The following is a 20,804-nucleotide window of genomic DNA, read 5'->3' on the forward strand; positions in this document are numbered from 1 at the left end:
GCGCATTCCTGGGGTCCCCCACGGCGACGGAGGAAGCAGACGTGCGGCGCTGTCTCTATCGTTTATTTGTTGTTAGCCTATTTGGTACACGGGGTGCACACGCAGAACACAACACAGGCGGCAGGGGCTCCCCGGGCCGCGGCGCCCCCGAGCAGGCGGCAGCCACCGGGACTGCAAAGCTACGGCAGGGCAGGGGCACCCCCAGGCCTCCCCTCCTGCCCCCCACGCGGCCGGGCCTCCCGCCTCCCGCCTCGCCGGAGCCCCCTGCCAAAGGGGGCGTCCGGCCGGCACCCTCCAGGGGCCGGGCGTCTGGGGAGCCCCGGCCCCCTCCACGTCATCCGCGGACACGGCGGCATGGGGCCGGCCCGCGGGGCGCGCTCCCTTTCCCCTCCCCGCGTGGCGGCTCCCGTCGGCGGCTAGGGGTGGAAGCGGGGTGTGAGCGGTGGCGAGGGCGGGGGGCCGGAGCGGGGGCCGGGGTGGGCTGGGGGCCCCAGGCCGGCGCTCAGTACGCGTGGTTGGCCACGTAGAGGGACTGCCCGGCGGCGCCCGACTCGTCCCCGCTGCCCTCGTACTTGCCCAGCGCCGCCAGCCCGTTCACCTGCAGGAGAGAAACCTGTCAGTGGCTCCCGGCCCCCCGCGGGGTACGGCCCTCGATGTCCCCGTCCTGCAGGGACGCAGCCCTCGGTGTCCCCCATCGCTCTGTGGCATGTGGCCCTCAGTGTCTCCCATCACTCTGAGGGACACGGCCTCAGCATTCCCCGTCCCATGGGGACATGGTCCTAGGTGACCCCTGTCTGGCAGGGACATAGCCCTTGGTGTCCCCCATCCCATGGGCACACAGCCCTTGGACACCCATCACCCCATAGGACACAGCAATCAGTGTCCTCCATCCCATGGGCACACAGCCTTTGGTGTCCCCCATTACCCCATCGGACGTGGCCCTCAGTGTCCTCCATCCCTTGGGAACATAGCCGTTGGCATCCTCCATCACCCCATCGGACGTGGCCCTCAGTGTCCTCCATCCCATGGGGACACAGCCCTTGGGTGTCCCCCTTCCCACGAGGACCCATCCCCGTAGCCGGCGGCTGCAGGGCCACCCCATTACCTCAGCACGCTTGACAAACTCCTCGGTGGCGGCGCTGGCGTTGTCCCGCTGTCCGCGCCAGGCGCTGAGCGCCGAGGCCTGCAGCGCCCGCCCATAGGAGAAGGTGAGGGCCCAGGGCCGGGCCAGCGGGCATGTGTTGATGGCGTTGAGGTTGATGGAGGCCTCCTCTTCGCTCTGGCCTCCAGAGAGGAAGGTGACGCCTGCGGAGAGCGGGGTTTCAGCGGTGGGGGGCCGTGCCAGAGCCCCCTGAAATGGGGCCATGGTCCATTGCCCGCCATCCCCACCACATCCCAGTACCTGGGACAGCTGGGGGGACGGTGCGACGCAGGGCAGTGACGGTGGCCATAGCAATCTCCTCGGGGCTGTACTTAGTGGGGCAGGAGTGCCCAGGGGTCACCATGTTGGGCTTCAGTAGGGTCCCCTCCAGGTAGACGTGGTGGTCGCTCAGTGCCTTGTACACGGCTGCCAGTACCTGGGGGGACACAGGCAGCAGGGAGGCCCCTGGCGTCATGCAGCACTGTCCAGCGCCCGCCCCAGTGACCACCACGCTGCGTCACTCACCTTCTCCGTCACATACTGGCACCGCTTGAGGTCATGGTCACCGTCTGGCAAGATCTCTGGCTCCACAATGGGCACGATGCCGTTCTGCAAGGCACCAGGTGATGCCATCATGGGGAGGGTCCCGGGCATCACCCTGGCTGTGGGGCCCTGTGGGGTGATGCCTGGCCCCGGGGGGTGATGCCCAGGCCCATGGGGTAATGCTCAACCCCGTGACAACGCCCAACCCCATTGGTGATGCCCAAACCCATGGGGCAATGCCCGGTGTCACGGGCAATGCCTGTCCCCATGGGGTGATGCCCATCTTCATGGGGTGATGCCCAACCTTGTGGGTCCCAGCCTGGCCCCCTGGACACCAGCCTGGGCACGTACCTGCTGGCAGATGCTGGCATAGCGGGCCAGCACGTTGGCGTTCTCCATGATGGCAAGGGTGGAGGGGGTGTTGTCGCTGATTTTCAGCACGCAGCGCCACTTGGCAAAGTCGGCGCCGTCCTTCTTGTACTGGGCACAGCGCTCGGACAATCCATCCAGGCCTGTGGGGTGGCCCGTCAGTGTGGCATCCCAAACCTGGCATCCCCAAACCGCACATCCCCAAACCCTGCACCTTCAGACCTGGCACCTCCAGACCCAGCATCCCCAAACCTGGCACCCCAAAGCCGGCACCTCCAGACCCCACACCCCAAACCCAGCACCCCAAACCCAGTACCTCCAGACCTGGCACCTCCAGACCCAGCATCCCCAAACCTAGCACCCCAAAGCCAGCACCTCCAGACTTGTCACCTCCAAACCCCACACCTCAAACTGAGCACTCCAAACCTGGCACCCCAAACCCAGCACCCCCAAACCTGGCACCCCAAGCCCGGCACCCCAACCCTCCCATGCCACGTACCCTGAGTCGTGGTTTCGCCATCCGTCCCAGCCAGGGGCACGACACCCTTGTCCACCTGTAAAGGGAAGGGGAAGGTGGTGCTGAGCCTCCACCGAGCCCCCACTGCGGCGTCCCCCCCACCCCACAGCTAGCTGCAAACAGCCGGCGTGCCGGGGTCCTGCCACGCACCTTAATGCCCACAACGATGCCCTTGTCCTTGATCATCTGGACGAAGGGGGTCCCGTCATCAGCCTTCTGGTACATGGTCTCGTGGAAGAAGATGACGCCACCGATGCACTTCTTCACCCGGCTGTCGGCGCTGAAGAGGACCTGGCGGTACAGCCGGCGGTTCTCCTCCGTGTTCTCCACCCCGATCTGGTTGAGGCGCTTGGCCATGCTCCCTGCGGCAGCGACACCCCCGTGAGCCCCCCGGCCGGGCAGGCACGCGGTGGCCGATTTCAGGGAAAAAGCAGGGGATAGCACCGGCCGGAGGGACGGTGGCTCCCAACTGACCTACGGACTCATCGGCGGCCAGGATGCCCTTGCCCGGGGCCACGATGCGCAGGGCGATGTCCGACAGCTCCTTCTTCTGCTCGGCCGTCAGCGCGGGGTACTGGTGCGTCATGGTGGGGCCTGCGCCGAGACGGTGCCGAGTCACGCGCGGCGGCCACGGCAAGCCGGTCCCGCTCCCCGCCACGCGCCCGCATCCTGGCGGGCCGCGGGGGCCGGGAACCCTCGCCGCGGCCCAGACCCGGGCGCGCGGCCCGGCCAGCCCCGGGCTGGGCTGCGTTACGTAAGTGGCGCCTGCCCGCACGGCCCACCGCCGCCGCCGCTCAGGCACAGGCACGGGCACGGCCTCGTGGAGGAGGCCGGGGAGCTCCCAGCCATTTTGCTGCCTGCTCGCCCGCCCCCAGCCCAGCCATCTTGAGACGGCCCCGCTCCGGAGGGAGACCGGCAGCCTCGGGGACGGCGATGCCCCGCGGAGGGCGAGCCGGTGGCGGATGCGATACCTGGGGGGCAGCGATACCCTGAGATGGCGATGCCCTGGAGGATGGGGATGCCCTGGAGGATGGGGATGCCCTGGCCAAGGTGACACCCTGGAGACCACGATATGCTGGGGACAGCCAAACATAGGGGGGGCGCATGGCCCCGTAGGGGGACCCTGGAGCATGGCCAGGGTGACGCCCCAGGGCTGGCGATGCCCCGGGGAAGGTGACCCCCGGGAGATGGTGCCCCCCCCCCCCCAAGAGCCGGGGATGCCCCAGGAACGGGATGCCGCGGGGACGAGGATGCTGCGGAGACGGCGATGGCCCCGGGGTGGCGGGGGGGACCCTGCCTGGGCTCAGGGCGCAGCAGCGCGTCCCCGGCGCCCTCGCGGTCCGTGGGGCTGCGGCCGCCCCGGCGCCCCCCCAGCCCGGCCGGCCGCCCCGTCGGGGCCGCCAGCCCGCGCCCCCGGCCGCCGCGCGGCTCCCCCTTACCGTGCAGGGCGGCGGCGGCGGCGGCGGCGGCGGCGGGCGCGGACTGCGGGCTGCGCGCTCCGGCCCCGCGGTAAATGCGCTGCGGTGCCGCAGAGCTACGTGACCGGCGGGGCGGGCCGGGGCGGGCCGGGGGGCGGCACCCGCCCCGCTCGGCCCCCCCGCCCGGCCCCGGCCCCACAGCCTGCGGTAGGGAGCCCCTGGCACCCCCCCCACCCCCGACACCCCCAGTCCCCATCACGGATCCCCCCCGACACCCCACTGGCACCCCAGCCCCGGGCTGGGACCCCCTCGTGACGCCCCAGCCCTGGGTAAGGACCCCCGTGGCACCCCCTGCCACCCCCAAACCCCAGGCAGGGACCTCCGTGACACCTCCCCACTATCCCCAGCCCTAGGCAGGGACTCCTGTGACACCCCCTTGCCACCCCAGCCCCAGGCAGGGAGCCCCGTGACACCCTCCCCAGCACCCCCAACTCGCATCAGGGACCCCCCTGACACCCCACTGGCACCCCAGCCCCGGGCAGGGACCCTCTCATGACACCCCAGCCGTGGGCAGGGACCCCCCTGACACCCCCTCGGCACCTCAGCCCCGGGAAGGGACCCCCCGTGAAATCCCCTGCCACCCCAAACCTCAGGTGGGGACCCCCCTGGCCACCCCAGCTCCGGAAAGGGACTCCTATGGCACCCCTCTGCCACCCCCCGCTCCAGGCAGGGACTCCCATGACACCCCAGCCTGGGCAAGGACCCCATTGCCACCCGCTGCTGGGGATCCTACTGTGACACTGCTGGGCCAGGCACTGCTGCACCACCCCCTTGCCATCTCCTCCTGCTGTTGGGGACCCCACCACACTACCCCCTTGCCACCTCCCCCCGCAGTTGGGGACCCTGCTGCACCATCCCACTGCCAACCCCCCCGGCTGCTGCAGGGGATCCCAGGAGGGGTGCTCTCAGGCCAGGGACCACCCTGCCACAGGTAAGGGTCCCCTGTGCCACCCCACCACCAGTCCCTGCTGTTCCTGGGGACCCCAATTGTGAAACCCCTGGGCCAGGGACCCCATTGCCACCCCCCAGCTCCAGTACTAGGGACACCACTGTGGCACTCCTGGGCTGGGGCCTCCCCACACCACCCCCCCAGCTGCTATGCCAGGGACATCGGCTTTGTCCCCTCTGCTGCCAAGAGCCAGGGGCTGAGCCCAGCCATAAAGAGCCCCAGCCCCCAGGAGCAGGGCAGGGTGGGGGCACCCGAGGGCAACCTGCCCCGCTGCCAGAGCCGCCCGGAGCTGGTGCAGGGACAATAGCAGCGTCCCAGCTCGCCCCACGGGGCTGGCACAGGCAGCTGCCAAGGCTGAGCTCCACTGAGCCGCCCGTTGTCCCGCTGAGTCCCCGTGCCGCAAAAGGAGGGCTCAGCACGGCCCCGCTGCGCGTGGCCCTAATCCAGGACGCTTCTCCCCGCCTAATCCCAGAGCCGGGGCTCAGTGCAGGGGTGCCCGCAGCCAGCCCCTCGCCGCGGGGGGTGATGGCAGGGGCTGCATCAACCCCGATGCCAGCAGGGGCTCAGGGGGAGGCAGCACCAGGGGAGCAGTGCCACATCCCTCCCGGGCAGCTGGCGCGGCAGGTAAATAAAGGTGCCTGGGTAAAGAGAGGTGCTGGTTTGTTTGCCAGGCCCGGGGCTGCGAGCCGGGGCACGCGCCCAGCGCCGGGGTGCGGCGGAGGGCAGGGGAAGGTGATCCTTCTGCCCTGCACAGCCTGCAGGAGAAACAGGCCATTAAAAACCAGAGCACTTGTTGGAAGGCAGCTATTTTGGGCAGCAGCAGAGGGAGGTGCTGCGCAGCCCCCGCACCAGACAGGAGCGCGGCCCCAGGGAGCATCCTTGGGGCCGGGAACGGTGGGAGGGGGATCCTGCAGGAGCTGCCCCGGTGGAGGAGGAGGCGGCAGGCAAGGCTAGGGGAGCCCAGGAGCCCCACGGGGAGCCCCGGCCACAGCAGCGGGCGCTGAGCGGGTGCTGGCAGAGCTCCCAGCTCCGGGCAGGCAGCACTCGCTGCAACTGGGAGCCCCGCGGGCCGCAGCAGGCTGGCCTCCTGCCGCAGGCGCCTGCCCTGCCCTGGGCTGCAGGATGAGACCTCTGCCGCTCCCCTCCGCCCATGCCCCTGCCCCAAAGCAGGGCACAGAGGGAATCTAGGACAGGAGGAGGAGCAGGGGCCCCCGGGCAGGGAAGCTGGGTCAGGCCAGGCGCGCGGGTTGCCGGTGCCCGGGGAAGGCGGCGCCTGATTGAGGGCAGGCTTGGTTCAGGCCAAGGCAGCACGGGCAGGGTGTTGGGTCCCCAGCCAACACGAGGCGGAAGGGACAAGGCACCGGAGCTGAGTCGGTGCTGCCCTGGGGCCGTGCCCGCAGCCCCGTGATGGGTGCCGAGCAGGACGGGCCGGTGCAGGCAGCTGAGGACCGGTTGCCGCTGCTGGCCTGCCTGGCGCACCAGTCCCACGGCTGTCCCCACCCTCAGGGTGCCCAGAGCTTCCTCCATGTCCAGCAAGCAGGCAGGGCAAAGGTTAACAAACTTTACTCAATAAATAATGACATCATTAAGAACAGGAACACTTCACACTACGGGCTATAGCAGGTCCACAGAGTCCCTGCTGCTGCTGGCCGGCTTCAGGCCCAGGTAGCGGAGCAGGCTGTGGTGCTCCTGGCAGCCTGCTGCCACGTCGGGGATGGATGACAGGACCTAGGGACGACAGCAGTGTTAGTGATGGACGGGGCTTGAGACAAGGGTTGGGTTAGTGCTGACCACAGGCAGAGTTGGGACGGAGAAGGGGACAGAGTGCAACCTGGCTGCCCCAGATTGAGACATCCATGCCCACCGGCTGCCACCTCACCTCTCTCATCTTCTCCTGCATCTCCTCGTGGCTCCTCAGCCCCTTCTGAGCATGGCAGAGCCTCAGCTCCAGGGCTCGAATCTGCAGCGGGAGATGCCCATCAGGAGCCTGCCTGGAGAGGGCAGGAACCAGCCCAGACAGGAGACTAGCACCACCCACCGCAGCCCCCCAACGTTCCCCCGTACCTGCTCCAGGTACTTGTTTGAGAGCAGTGAGTTTTCATCCTCTTTCTCCAGGAGCAGCAGCCGCAGTTTGTCCACCTACAAACAGGGTGAGCGCAGCTGAGAGCGCGCCCAGGGGGGAGGCTGCCTGCTACCTGGTGCTGATTGGGGAGCTGCTTGCCCGACCCGCCTGGTCCTTGCGCCAGCTCGAGGAGCACGGCCCAGCACAGACCCCTTCCCACGCTCGCTCCATCAGCGAGCCCAGGAGCCCTTGCGCCGGCAGCCCCACGGCCTCACCTCCTGCCGCAGCAGCACTCGCTCCTGGACGCAGGCGGCGTCCACCTTGGGCTCCTGCCCTCGCAGTTCCTCCCACAGCACCTTGGCCTCCGTCTCGGCACGCTGGAGCGAACGCTTCAGCTGGGAGACTTCTCCCTTCAGCCTCTGGAGGAGAGAGGAGACACTGAGGAGGGCCCCGCGGCCAGCACCTACCTGCACAGGGGGCTCGACCCAGCTCCCTGCCCCTTTTGGGGCCTCGTGCGCACCGTGACTTCCCCACTCTTGTCAATGAGTTGCAGCATCTTCTCTTCCTGCTGTTTCACAACATCCTGCAGCTCTTTCTCATTCTGCAGAGAGAAGCAACAGCGTCAGGCTGGGGCTCCCCCCCGGCCGCAATGGCCGGCCCATGGCAGGTGAGCCCCAGGCAGACTGCGGGCCACGCAGGGCCCCATGGTGGGGACATGGCCATCCTGCTGCAGGGCCTGGCTCAGCAGCACGGCTGCCCCCGCAGCACATGGGAGCGGGTTTCCTGTGTTTGAGGTTAGATCAGCCCCAAGTACCCGCGGGGCACAGAAAGAGCCAGTTACCCAGATTCTCTGTGTCCTAGATCAGAGCCCGTCCCAGTTCGGCTCTGCCCTGGAGTGAGCGCTGGCCCACTTCTGGCACTGGCTCACCTGTAGCTTGCCCCTCAAGGCTTTGTTCAGCTTGGCAATGGTGGCGGCCTGGGCATCTGTCTTCTCCTGGCTCTCGGCAGTCACCATCTCCAGCCTCAGCTGCAGGTTGGAGCTGGGAGAGGACAGCGAGGCTGAACAGATGAGGACCCCAGCCAAGCACAGCGTGCCTGGCACCACGCATCAAATCCCTTCATGAATATCTCACCAGCCCCATGTGGGGCCTGGGAGAGGATAACCTGCCATTCCAGCCAGCTAGCAGCTGGAGAGAGCCTCGGACGATGGGCTCTCCTTGAGAGCCAGGGCAGATGCCACACAGAGCTGCCCCGAGGATGGGCTGTGCCTGGGGCAGCCGTGCCCGTGCCCAGCCAGCTGCTAGCCCTCGACTTGAGCCCCCCACTAAACTCACATCTCGGTCTGCAGCGCCTCAAACTCGCTCTGCTCCAGCTCCTGGATGCGGGAGCTCAGCGCGGCGAGGTCGGAGACTGTGGCCCTCAGCTCCCTCACGCTCTCCAGCAGGCCATCCTCGGGCTCTGCGGGCACAGCAGAGGCTCATGAGCAGCACGGAGGGGACAGTCAGGTCGAGGGGGACACGGAGGCCAGTGGGGAGCATGCTGCGCTGTCCCCCAGTGCGGGGGCAAGCCAACACAGGGCAGGCCTGAGGCAAAGGAGCAGATGCCCAAAGGGACAGGGAAGGGTGACGGGCGCTGATACCTATTCGCTTTGGCGTAGAGGCAGGTTCGACCCTGGTAAATGCACTCCCACCTCCAGTGGCTTCATCAGCATCTGCGGGAGGACAGCACGGGGTGTTGTGCACAGTGCTGCGTGCTGCATGGAGCACAGCCAGACCTTGCTCACGCATAGCCAGCCCCGGGACCGGCTCCCGAGGGCCTGGGTTGCTCAGAGGAGACACTTCTCACCCCGGGGAGCAACAGCGCTCTGGGTGCAGAGCCCAGCCACGCTCACCCAGGAGTGCTTTCAACCCCCGCAGTTCATGGCCAACTTTGTGTGAGCTGTGAGCCCAGAGCAAGAACATCACGCTGGATTTCACCCTCCAGATGCAGCCCCCACCCAAAGTGGGTTGAGACCTGGCTGCCCCAAGGAAAGAACTATGAGATCCACAGCAGCAAAGGACATAGGGAGAGCACCAGAATCCCCTCCTCACCCAGCACCAGAACAGGACACATCCCCAGCATAGGGCAGAAGCTGCCATCAGGCCCAGAGCAATATCCATCCCCATACGGGACCCCTCCTGACACCCCAGCAGCAGGTGCCAGCTCACCTCTTCCTGAGGCTGCTTTTAAGATGCTGCCCACGAAGGAGTCCCCAGCACGGTACGGTGTGCGGCAGGCTGGCGTGCGACAGGCGGGGGTCCAGGTGCTGCGGGGTGTCTGCCAGCCGGGTGTCCGCCAGCCCGGAGTCCGGGGAGCTGGGGTCCAGGCTCTGCTTCTCGATGGCGCACTGTCGTCCTTTGGAGAGGAGGCAGAGCACAGTCTTGGAGCACAGCTCTTGACAGCTCTGCGCTGCCCTGGCAAGGGGGGGGCCTCGGGGAAGCCACGCGATAGAGCTGCGGGTCGCCGCCTCCCCCCCCCCCCCCCGTCCTTCTCCCCAGGGCAGGGTTTCTACCTCCTCTTGCAGGGCAGCTCTGAGACAGTCAGCGAGGTCCTGCAGCCTCATCTTGCTTTCGGCGATGTCTGCAGAGCACTGGGAGACTTTGGCCCTCTTGAGCTGCAGGTCCAGGAGCTCGGCCTTAGCGCTCTCCAGCTCCTTGCAGAGGGCAGCCTGCTCTTCCCTGTGGGAGGGCAGCAGGGTCAGAGGGAGTAGCGTTTCCCCTGCTCAGGATGGGACAGGGACATTTCCCAGACCTGCCTCCCGTTGCAACTCAGAGGGGAGACTCAAACCCCACAGCGTTAGATGCCAGCAGGTCTCGTGCACAATCTAAGTCAGCACAAGGAGACGAAGCTGCTGGACTTGCCTGTGGCTTCTTCCCCACTAGGTAACTGCACTTGGCTGGAGCAGCAGTGACCACACAACCATGCCCTCCCTCCCTTCCCCTAGAAGGGTCTTGATTTCCCTAAATCAAGGTGTTTAAAGCAGAGGTGGTAAGCACGGGCCATACTGCAGGCACTGGTGTGAGTCCTTCAGCTCCTCGTGCTGCAGGCTGCGCTCCCGCAGGACGGCCAGCGTGGACTTCAGCTTGGCCTCCGCCTCCATCAGCTGCGTGCGGGACATGCGGTTCTCCTGGTCGATGAACTGTGGGGTGGGGGGCACGGCCATGAGCACTCGACCCGAGACCGAGGGGCTGCCGGCCGAGGGGGCAGCAATCTGCCTGGACAGCAGAGCAACATCCCCCCAGGAGCCATTGCTGGGCACGAGGGAGAGCAGCTCTACGTGCAGGATGTCAACTGCGCTCGCTGAGCTCGCCCCGCGGGAGGGCTAATCCCGCGCCTGGCTGGCTGCCACAGTTTCCGCAGGGCCACGACGGCATTACTCAGCGAGGAGCACGTGATAGCCGCAGTCAGCCTCAGGCGCTCCTACCTCCCGGCACTCTGTCATCTCCCGCAGCTCCTGGCACAGCCCATCGCGCTCCTGCTGCAGGGTGTCCCTCTCCCTTGCCAGCCTGGCAGCGAAAGGACACAGTGACAATGAGGCCTGAAGCAGGTATGACAGCTCGGGGCAGAGCGGTGCCAGGACCGGGACCGCCCCCAGGGCTTTGCCTTGGATGCAGGGGTGCACGCTCAGACTCACCATGCCATCTCCTCCCTGTAGTCCTCGTTCTCCTGCCGGAGCGCGTCCCGCTCCTGCTGCAGGCTGGCCAGCTCCTTCATCTGGCTGCTCAGATCTGCAACAAGGCACAGTACGAGCGCTGAGAGCAAAGCAAGGGGAGAAGGAGGAAACCCCATTCCTCCAGCCCCAGGAGGCGTCCGAGAGGGACCTGGATACCAGGCCCGGGAGAGGGCTGTTTTCTGCAGTTGCCAGAGCTGCGCAAAGACAACCGTGTTGCTCAGTTCAGCCTGACAGAGCTGTGTCCGCAGGGACAAGGGCGGGCAGGGCAGCACGGGGGCAGCTCCAGCATCCCACGCCAGCTCCAGGTGCCCATACCTGCACTGAGGCGCGAGTTGGCCACCATCAGCTGCTCCACCTGAGCCACCGAGTCCTGCAGTGCCACCGATGTCTCCTCCAGCTGGCGGGAGGCCTGCAGAGACATCGTGCACGTCTCCACTGCCCGTGCACTGGCTGTGCCAATGACTGCTTCACCCCTCCAGGGAAGCTTTGAGCAGTTCACACACCCTCTACCCCATGGGGCCTTCCCACCCCAAGGATGCCCATGTCCTTCCACCCCCTGTGGGGACAGCCAAGCTGCACAATAGTGTCCCAGATACCCCCAGACACTGTTCAGAAGTAGGCTGTCCCGCTACCTCTTCCTTGGCTTGAAGAGCTTCATCCGCTTGCTGCCTCATGGTGTCCCGCTCCTCCAGGCAACTCTGCAGCTTGCCAGGCACGCTCTGCAGCATGGCCTTGCACCGGGACACCAGGGACCTCACCTGGTCACGCTGTGAGAAAAGAGGATGTCCTGAGGACGAGTGCAGCTCTGACAGCCTCAGAGCCCAGATGTCATGGCCACGCAGGCTTGCCAGAGGCCACGCTGTCCCACTGCATGACCAGGGATAGGTCACAGCTCAGGGATGGGTCCAGCCAGCCAGACTGATCTCAGCCCCAAGAGCACAACATCAGGGTGGCAAAGCAGTGCCAGCCTGAACTGCTTGCTGCTGGGAAAGCAAGGGGTTGCACTTGGAGCCCACCACCAGGACACATCTCACCTCCTCATCCAGGACCCTCCTTTCCTCTCGCAGGCTTTCAAAAGCAACATCTATGAATTCCCGGAAGGGCTGAGACTCAGCAGCCAGAGATGCCTGCGGGACAGGAGAGAAAGGTCAGTACTGCCAGGATGGAGTAGCCACCTTGTGTCAAATAACTGCAACAGGAGGCAGATGCCAGCCCTGAGGTCAGATCTGCTGCAGCAGCAGCACCGCTGCTCTCCATCAGACCCAAGCCTGTCACAGGCCGTTGCTTATAACAGCACCCAGCACCCAAGGCCAGCATGCGGCAGATCCACCAGCAGAGCTGGGACCCAGCCCAGGCCGAGGATCCTCCAGCCACCCCAGGGACCAAGGGGTGCCTGTTTGGTACCTGCTGGTTGATGGTCTCCGCCAGCAGCGTGCCCAGCTCTCTCTGGGAGGCCAGGCTCTGCTCCCGCATGCTGATCTGGGTGCTGGCGTGGGAGCGGAAGGCCTCCAGAAAGCGATCTCCCTGCAGAGGGACGAACGTAGCATTGAACATGGACCCACGACCCGGCTTTGCGAAGGGCAGCTCCCAGCACCGGCTGGCTGAGCTGCCAGGAGCCGTCCTCTCCCACGCGCTCTGCTAGAGCCCAGGGGTCTCGCTCCTGCCATAGCGCGGCTGAGCCCTGAGCTGAAAACCACAAGCCCATCCAGCCTGCTAGGGCCACCCTGGGTGTCGGTGGCACCTGAGGGACCTTCCCTCCCCAGAGTCAGCAGATGCTGGATGTCCTGTCCAAGGGATGGGGCCTGGGACAGCAGAGCCCGCCTGTGAATGCCACAGCAGGCCGTCCCGCTACCTCTTCCTTGGCTCGAAGGGCTTCGTCCGCTCGCTGCCTCATGGCGTCCCGCTCTTCCAGGCAGCTCCGCAGCTTGCCGGGCACGCTCTGCAGCACGGCCCCACACCGGGACACCAGGGACCTCACCTGGTCACGCTACAAGAGAAGAGAGCGCCCTGAGAAGAGCCGAGCGCAGCTCCAAGACGCACGTGGCAGCCTACAGCCACGCATACCAGCAGAACCAGGGCTTCCCTTGCCCATGTCCCCAGGCCACCAAACCGGGCCACTTCTACAACACAAGCCTGGGCGCAGGGAACAGGCTGCTTCAGTGGCCTCCAGGCACTGCCAGCAGCCCTGGCTCCAAAACCCCTGCGCAAAGCCTGTCCGGGTGGTTTTGGTTCACATCTGCCACACAGCTCCTAGCAGCAACTCTGCCAGCCCACGTCCTCACGGACATCCCGGAGAAGAGCGAAGGGCCGGGGCGAAGGCAGGCTGCCGCGCCGTGCGTGCCAGGCTGCGAAGGGGGCTCACCTCCCGGGCCAGGGCTCCCCGATCGTCCTGCAGGCTCTGGAAACCAGCATCGACGAGGCCCCGAAACAGGAGGCACTGCTCAACCCAGGCACTCTGGGGAGGAGACAAGGGCACCGGTGTTCAGACCGCGCTCCCAGGAGTGGCACGGGCAACTCCGCACGTGCCCAACTGAGGCCCCGGGTGCTGGCCGCTGAGACGCACCGTCCCCTCGGTGGCCCGCTCCAGTTCCTGCTTCAGGTCCTGCTCGACCACCCGCTGCCGCTGCAGAGCCTCGGTTTTCCTCCGCAGCTCCACGTAGAGGTTGCGGTAGATCTCCTCCTCCTAATGGGCATCCAGCAGCAGGGCAGAGCAGAGCAGGCTTTGCACCAGCCCCGCTCTGCCCTGAGGTTTGGGCGAGCGCTACCCAGCCGCGACACCTCCCATCCTTCCCCTGCACGCGCGCCAGGGCTGCATCAACGCTGCCCGCTTTGCGGGGGCAATAGCATCTTCCCCAGGCCTGCTGCCCTGTTTCCCCCCCCCAGAACAGGCTCGTGTTCAGCAAAGTCATCGGGTTCAGCAGCGCGACCTGCGCGCAGCCAGGCGCGATAACTGGGAGAGGCAGCTGGAGCGGCGGTGGGCGCGTGACGCAGCGGGCCCCTGCCGCAGCAGCCCGGCACGCGCGTCCCTGCTCGCCCCGCTTTACTTCCGCTCCAGTTGCGCCCAGCGCGACCGCCCGCTGCACTCAGCTGCGGCCCCGCCAGCGCTGCGGGCGACACGCGGGCACCGCCGCGGCGCCGAGGCTCGCTCCCCGCTCGGGGCGCGCACGCTCGGCGTCACCCCGGCGCAGCCCCTTACCCCTTTGGGGTGGGTGACGTCCGTCTGCGTGAGCGCGTCCCTCTGCTCCGCCGGCCCCACGCCGGGAAGCGGCCGCTGGTTCTCCTGCCAGTCGCGCAGCTGCAGCGAGAGCGCCTCGATGATGATGAGGGTGCTCTCCAGCCGCCCCTCCAGCTCCGCTCGCGGCAGGGACTTCAGCTGCTCCCGGGGACAGCTAGGGAAGGAGAAACACCTGAGGGCCCGGCCCGGAGCAGGGGCACCCCGCGGGTGGGGTGGCCTGCCGATGGGGGGGGACCCTGGGACAGCGCATCCCTGCAGCTCCGTTGCTGCACAGGGACTTACTGCCAGAGCAGAGAGTCCGTTTCGGCAGCACTGTCCTTGGCACAAGCAGGCCCTTCTGCAGACGTGTTCGTGCTCCTCTCCAGCAGGTCCCGCGGAGTCATGAAGGTCCCGGTGGCCACGGCGGGCACAGGGGTGATGCTGGTACCGACGTCCTGCTGCAGCGTGGGCAGGGGCAGGCTGTGCCGCAGGGACTCCAGCAGAGACGAGGCGTTGAGGCTCTTCTCCAGCCACACCAGTGGCATCACCCAGGACACGGCACCTGGGGCCAGCTCAGGCGAGGGGACAGAGGTGGCCGCAGGCTCCGGCCCTGCAGGCTCCAACCCACCTGCCTTGGTGGGAGAGGGCCCAGGGGGGTCCTGCCCCGGCGGAGAGGTGGTCGGGGACGCAGATCCCCTGGAGGAGCCTTTGCAAGGTGGGGGACCAGCATCCCCGTCACTGTGCAGGGGCTCGGGTGCCGTGGGGCTGCAGGAGAGGTCAGTGGGCGTCGTGGGGCTGCAGGAGAGGTCGGCGGGCGCCACTCGCCACCCGTGGAAGGGGGCTTCCTGTGGGGTGGAGCTGGTGCCGGGGGGGCCCAGGGTGCAGGATGCTGGGGTGGTGCTGCCTGGGGAGCCCAGCGGGGTCCTGCCATGGGGCCTTGGGGTGCAGGACACTGTGGAGGGGCTGCCAGGGGGCTCTGAGGTGGCGTTACCAGGCAGCTCTGGGGTGCAGGGGCCTGCAGGGGTGCTCTCAGGGGGCTGCAGGGTGGCACTGCCAGGGGGCTCTGGGGTGCAGGACCCCGTGGGGGTGCTCTCAGGGGGCTCCAGGGTGGCACTGCCAGGGAGCTCTGGAGTGCAGGACCCCACAGGGATGCTCTCAGGGGGCTCCAGGGCCCTGGTGCTGCCAGGGGGCTCTGGGGTGCAGGACCCCACGGGGATGCTCTCAGGGGGCTCCAGGGCCCTGGTGCTGCCAGGGGGCTCTGGGGTGCAGGACCCCACGGGGATGCTCTCAGGGGGCTGCAGGGTGGCACTGCCAGAGGGCTCCAGGGTGGCACTACCAGGGGGCTCTGGGGTGCAGGGCCCCATGGGGATGCTCTCAGGGGGCTCCAGGGTGGCACTGCCAGGGGGCTCTAGGGTGCAGGACCCCGTGGGGGTGCTCTCAGGGGGCTCCAGGGTGGCACTGCCAGGGGGCTCTGGGGTGCAGGACCCCACGGGGGTGCTCTCAGGGGGCTCCAGGGTGGCACTGCCAGGGGGCTCTGGGGTGCAGGACCCCACGGGGGTGCTCTCAGGGGGCTCCAGGGTGGCACTGCCAGGGGGCTCTGGGGTGCAGGGCCCCACGGGGGTGCTCTCAGGGGGCTCCAGGGCCCTAGTGCTGCCGGGGGGCTGTGAGGTGCAGCACCCTGGGGCAGTGCTGCCAGCAGGCTCTGGGGTGGGGCTGCTGGGGGGCTCCAGGCTGCAGGGCCCCGGGGTGGGGCTGCCAGGGGGCTCCAGGGTGGCCCTGGTGCTGCTGGGGGGCTTTGGGGTGGCATTGCTGAGGGGCTCCGGGGTGCATGGCCCTGGGCTGGCACTGTCATGGTCCTGCAGGACACAGGGCAGGGGGATGTCAGCACTGCCCCTCCCCAGTTACCCCCCTCCAGCTGTTCCCCCAGTATCCCCAGTTCCCCACCCCAGTACCGCCAGCTGTCCCCTCCACCATCCCTAGCACCCCCCGCCATTGTCCCCTCCCCCAGGTCCCCCAGCACACCCTGCCACCCCCGGCTGTTACCCCCCCCGCAGCGCCCCCACCCCCAGCTGCCCCCCGTGTCGCCGGTCCCCCCCAGCACCGCGTACCTTGAGCCGCAGGCGGCGGAGCAGCGGCGTGAGGCAGGTGCGCTCGGCGCCCGGCTGCAGCCGCAGCTCCCGCAGCGGGGCGCGCCCGGGCCGCCGCGCCTGGGACACGGCCGTCACCGCGGGCACCGGGGCCGCCCGGGCCCCGGCCCCCGCGCACCCCCCCGCCCGCGGGGCCCTACGGGGCTGTACTGGGTCCGTGCACCGCGAGGCCTCACCGGCACCGCCGTCCCGGTACCGGGCTCCCCCACCCCCGCTCCCGGGGCCTCCCCTCCACCGCCGCACCGGCACCCCCCTCCCAGCCGGGGCCCACGCCGACCGCCACTCCGGGACGGGCCCTACCGGGGAGGACACCCCCCGACCGGGACCGGGACCCCCCCAACAGACCCCCGGCTCAGGACGCCGGGGCACTCACGGCGGGCGGCTGCGCAGCTCGCATGGCCCCGCTCGCTCGCTCCCTGCCTGCCGGTTCGGATCGGCTCGGTCTCGCCGCCGCCGCCGCCGCCGCTTCCCCGCGCGCCGCCGCCGGGCCCCGTTTGAAAACCACGCGCGGCTCCTATTGGCTGCGCCGCCCGCGCGTCACCGCGCCGGGGGCGGGGCCTAAGGCGGGGCCGCGGGGTAAGCCCCGCCCCGCGGCGCGTCGGGGCGGGGCGGAGGCGTTTGTACAGCGCCGAGCACCGGGCGGCCGACGGCGCGGCCGGGCCCCGCGGGCGGAGCGGCCGTGTCCTACCCGTGCGCGGCCCTCGCGACGCGCCTTCGCCCTCCCTCCGCTGCCCGCAGGGAGACGCCTGCTCCGGAGCATCCTGCTCTGGCCTCCCCTCCGGCGCGCCAGGCGACTCGACTCCGGGGCAGGGGGTGATGCCCGGCGGTCTCTGGTTTATTGCTCCCGCCGAGCGCGCGGAGAGGTACGGCGTTGGTGGGAAAGGGGGCACTGGCACGGCGGGGTCCGACCCGGTGCCGGAGGGGGGTTTTTCCCTGAGTGATGGCGAAGAGGGCCCAAGCGCCAGGCACGGCCTCCGGCTGGCAGGGCCCAAGCGCGGGCTCAGCCAGGCCAGGGCCGGCCCGCAGGGGCGGCGAGGTCGCAGTCGAAGTCGTCGAAGGTGACGGCGGCCTCGGGCAGGGGCTCCTCCACCGGCCGCGGGGCCACGGCCGCCTCCACGGGGTCCTTCTGCAGCAGCTCGGCGTCGAAGGCCATCCCCCGGAAGAAAGGGTGGCCCTGGAAGTGGTGGAGGTAGCGCAGGCGCCGCAGTGGGTTTCGGCACAGCAGCTGGGGACGGAGGACACTGAGCCACAGGGACCCCGGCGTCCGGGCCGGGGGGCCAGCGGGGACCCCGGCGTCCGGGCGGGCAGGGGTACCTCTGCGAGCAGCCGGGCCAGCGCCGAGCTGAGGGCACCCGGGCTCTCGTAGCTGCTGCAGTTGACGCGCTCCAGCATGGCCACGTGGTCCGGTGCTGGTGCCACCGGGAACTGGGGGGGGGGGGGGGGGCACGAGGCGGTTTGAGGGGCTCCCCGGGGCGCCCCGGTCCGCCACTGGCCCCCGTGGCACTCACCTTCCCGCTGGCCAGGGCGAAGAGCAGGACGCCCAGGGACCACCAGTCAGCGGTGTGGCCGTAGGGGCCCCCGCTCAGCACCTCGGGAGCTGCGGGGCCAAGGGCAGCGGGTGAGTGCCGGGGACGGCCGTGCCCCCCGCCGCCCCCCTGCCGTCCCCTTACCCATGTAGTGCAAAGTGCCGCAGATGGTGCGCGCCCGCTCGCCCCGCCGCAGGTGCCGCGAGAGCCCGAAGTCGGCGAGCTTGAGGTGCCCTGCGGGGCGACAGGGGCAGTGTCGCGGCGGGGGCCCCGGGGCGCAGGCCGTCCCCGCACCCGGCACTGCCGGTCTCTCACCTCGCTCGTCCAGCAGGATGTTCTCCATCTGCAACGAGACGGAGGCCGGGCTGAGCCCCCGCCGCCCCGCGCCCACCTGGAGCAGCCCCCGCGCCACCCACCGCTCTCACCCACCTTCACGTCTCTATGCACAATGCCGAGGTCATGGAGATAAACTGGGGGAGAAGACGGAGCCCGGTCAGCACGGTGGTTCCCCTCCTGCACCCGTCCCCACCGCCGGCGTGGGGCCACCCTGCAGCGAGCGCGCGCTCCCGGGCCACGGCTCACCCAGGAGGCAGGAGGCCCCCGGCCACAAGCCACTCACCCAGCACCAGCACCAGCTCAGCGGCGAAGAGGCGGACGGTGGCCTCGGCAAAGCGCCCGGCGGCCAGCCACCGTGCGTGCAGGTCTCCGGTGCTGCAGTAGGTGCACACTGCAGGGATGGGGCGGCCAGGCCTTACCACCGGGCTGCCCCGCGGCACCATGGCCACGTAGGCACCGGGAACGTGCAAGAACCGGGGCCATGTGGGCACCAAAGTGACAAAAGCACTAGGGCCACCTGGGCACCAGGGCCAGGGACTAAGGTGATGTGGCACCAGAGCCACACAAGTACTGGAACCACGTACCAAGGTGACATGGGCACCAGGGCCACCTGGGCACTGGGAATATGCAAGCACTGGGACCACACAAGTGCCACAGTGACAAAAGCACTGGGACCATGTGGGCATCAGGGCCATGCACTAAGGTGACATGGGCACCAGGGCCACCTGGGCACCGGGAACTTGCAAGCACTGGGGCCATGCGTACACCACAGTGACAAAAGCACTGGGACCGTGCAGGCACTGGGGCCACACGGGTACCGAGATCGCTCAAGCAACCGGGGCCACCTGAGCATCGGGGCCAGGTGGGCACTGGGGCTGGAGCAGCTGGCTCAGCCCTGCTGCCAGCCCTTGCCCGGCCCTGTCTCCCCCCTGCCCGCTGGGGGCTGTGGCCACGGTGCCTGCTGGAGGGGGACGGCGGGGGGAGAGGCAGCCGAGCGTCCCCTGCCCGCCGGGCGGGCAGCAGGGGAGGCGTGCGCGTGTGCAGGGCGACACGTGTGCGGGCAGCTCCAGACACGTGCGCCCGCACGCAGGGCCAGGCGGGGGGCGCGGGGGGGCCGCTCCAGCGAGCCCGCGGGGCAGATGGTCACTCACTAATGAAGAGGTGGCGCTGGCCCTGCCAGCTGTCCCCGAGGCAGTGAACAAACGGGTGCCTGACCTGTCTCTGGGGATGCAAAACAGAGAGGGTGAGTGGCCCCCAGGGTGGGGGCCCCGCTCCTGCTGCCCTCCCGGGGCACCCTGAGCCCCCTGGGCGCCCCGTGACCCCGTCCCCTGTCCCCCTGTTTCCCCGCTACCTGGATGCTCACTTCCTCCTTGCACTGCTTGAGGGTGTCGCGGCGCAGCACCTCCACCTTGGGCACGACCTGGGGGCGAGGGGCCGTCAGGGAGGTGCCTAGGGTGGGGGGGCCGCCCCCGGTCCTGCCGGCAGCACCCACCTTCACGGCGCAGACCTTCTCCCGCCCGCAGTCCAGCACTTTGAGGATGGTCCCGAAGGAGCCTTTGGCCACGAAGCCCAGGATCTAGGTGGGGAGCAGGGCCTGAGCACCCCGCAGAGCCCCCGCGAGAAGCCAGGAACGGGACCACCCCAGCACAGGGCTATGCAGGGGTGCGGGTGCCCTGCAGCAGGGACACCCATGCACGGCTGGGGCACGCGGGGGTTCTGCTAGAGGGCAGGGGCACCCTGATAGGGGGTGAGGGGCAGGGCACAGGGTACCCAGGAGGGTGCCCAGGCACGGGGTGAGGTGGGGGCACGCGAGACCCCCAGCATGGGCGCATGGTGCCCCACAGGCACATGGGGAACCTCGGCACGGGGCGCAGGGGGGGGCACGGGGATCCGGCAGGGTGCACAGGGATCGCGGTAGGATGCATGGGAACCCCCGCTTGGGACACACAGGATCCAATAGGACACTCAGGACCCTATTAAGGTGCACGGGGACCCTGGTAGGAGGCGCAAGGACCGACATGGGGTGCAAAGGGACCCGGTGGGATGGTGGGGACCCGCCACGGGGTGCAAGGGGGACACCGGTGGGATGCAGAGGGAGCCGCCACGGGGTGCAAGGGGGAACGCCGGTGGGACGCTCGGGGAGCCCGGTGGGACGCTCGGGGGCTCGGGACGGCACCTTGAGCTGCTGCTGGCGGGCGGAGGGGCGCACGGGGAACTCCGGCAGGAAGAGCGAGGCGAGCTGCGGCCCCCCGGGCACCGGCGGCTCCTCGGCGGCGCAGCGCGCGACCAGGGCTCGCCCCGACCCCGGCCCCGGCCCCGGCCCCGCGCGGCCCAGCAGCGCCCGCACCCACGGCGCCACGGCGCGGCCCTGCGGGACGGGACGGGGGCAGGGGCAGAGTCAGCGCGGGGGGCCGCGGTCGGCGGGGACCCCCGCGCCGGCCGGCACCCCCGGGGCCGCCGCCGCACGCACCTGGGGGGGCCGCGCCGGGGCCGGGGCCGGGCCGGGGCCGCTGCTCGCTGCTCCCATCGCGCCACCGGCCGGCCGGCACCGGGCCGGCCCCGTTAATCCGCCGCTTTACATAACCCCGCGCAGCACCGCCCCGCGCCGCCGCCCCCCCGGCCCCGGCGGCGCGCCCGAGCCCTCCCCCGGCCCCGCGCCCCCCCGCACCGGACACACGTCCCGGGACCCCCCCCCCCCCGCACGGGCAATTCCCCCCCTTGCACTGGGCGCGCACCCCGGGACACCCTCCCGCACTGGGAATGTGCACTGGGATCCCCCTTTGCATCAAGCTCGCACCCCTGGACCCCCC

At 69.2% G+C, this 20,804-nt stretch overlaps 3 protein-coding genes across 4 annotated transcripts; all 3 read right to left on the reverse strand.

The window, feature by feature from the left end:
- Positions 1–48: 48 nt before the first annotated feature.
- ALDOC (aldolase, fructose-bisphosphate C) lies at positions 49–4,113 on the reverse strand. Its single transcript, XM_068910218.1, has 9 exons — positions 4,010–4,113; positions 3,045–3,164; positions 2,721–2,932; positions 2,553–2,607; positions 2,036–2,196; positions 1,667–1,750; positions 1,403–1,577; positions 1,106–1,305; positions 49–598 (listed from the first exon to the last, which is right to left on the reverse strand). The coding sequence occupies exons 2-9, from the start codon at positions 3,154–3,156 to the stop codon at positions 503–505; spliced, it is 1,095 nt and encodes a 364-aa protein (XP_068766319.1). The 5' UTR covers positions 3,157–3,164; positions 4,010–4,113; the 3' UTR covers positions 49–502.
- A 2,431-nt stretch (positions 4,114–6,544) lies between these two features.
- SPAG5 (sperm associated antigen 5) lies at positions 6,545–16,603 on the reverse strand. 2 transcript variants are annotated; one of them, XM_068910120.1, is made up of 24 exons: positions 16,506–16,590; positions 16,094–16,192; positions 14,289–15,841; positions 13,968–14,160; positions 13,335–13,454; positions 13,134–13,226; positions 12,624–12,758; positions 12,176–12,295; positions 11,806–11,898; positions 11,404–11,538; positions 11,087–11,180; positions 10,733–10,826; positions 10,523–10,604; positions 10,104–10,237; positions 9,611–9,776; positions 9,267–9,453; positions 8,699–8,770; positions 8,394–8,517; positions 7,988–8,099; positions 7,580–7,660; positions 7,335–7,478; positions 7,062–7,136; positions 6,877–6,957; positions 6,545–6,725 (listed from the first exon to the last, which is right to left on the reverse strand). In XM_068910120.1, exons 1-24 carry the CDS (start codon positions 16,527–16,529, stop codon positions 6,612–6,614), a joined length of 4,125 nt encoding a protein of 1,374 aa, XP_068766221.1. In that variant the 5' UTR covers positions 16,530–16,590; the 3' UTR covers positions 6,545–6,611. The 2 variants fall into 2 exon arrangements, with proteins under 2 accessions (XP_068766221.1, XP_068766222.1); XM_068910121.1 differs by lacking the exon at positions 16,094–16,192 and having other exon boundaries at positions 16,506–16,603.
- A 337-nt stretch (positions 16,604–16,940) lies between these two features.
- Positions 16,941–20,521, reverse strand: RSKR (ribosomal protein S6 kinase related). The gene is made up of 12 exons (XM_068909787.1): positions 20,465–20,521; positions 20,171–20,362; positions 19,487–19,570; positions 19,346–19,414; positions 19,146–19,215; positions 18,278–18,385; positions 18,088–18,128; positions 17,974–18,001; positions 17,803–17,892; positions 17,641–17,729; positions 17,447–17,557; positions 16,941–17,357 (listed from the first exon to the last, which is right to left on the reverse strand). Exons 1-12 carry the CDS (start codon positions 20,519–20,521, stop codon positions 17,133–17,135), a joined length of 1,164 nt encoding a protein of 387 aa, XP_068765888.1. The 3' UTR covers positions 16,941–17,132.
- Positions 20,522–20,804: the final 283 nt, after the last annotated feature.

This window comes from Struthio camelus, chromosome 16 (genome assembly GCF_040807025.1).
Source record: "Struthio camelus isolate bStrCam1 chromosome 16, bStrCam1.hap1, whole genome shotgun sequence".
NCBI classification, from domain to species: Eukaryota; Metazoa; Chordata; class Aves; order Struthioniformes; family Struthionidae; genus Struthio; species Struthio camelus.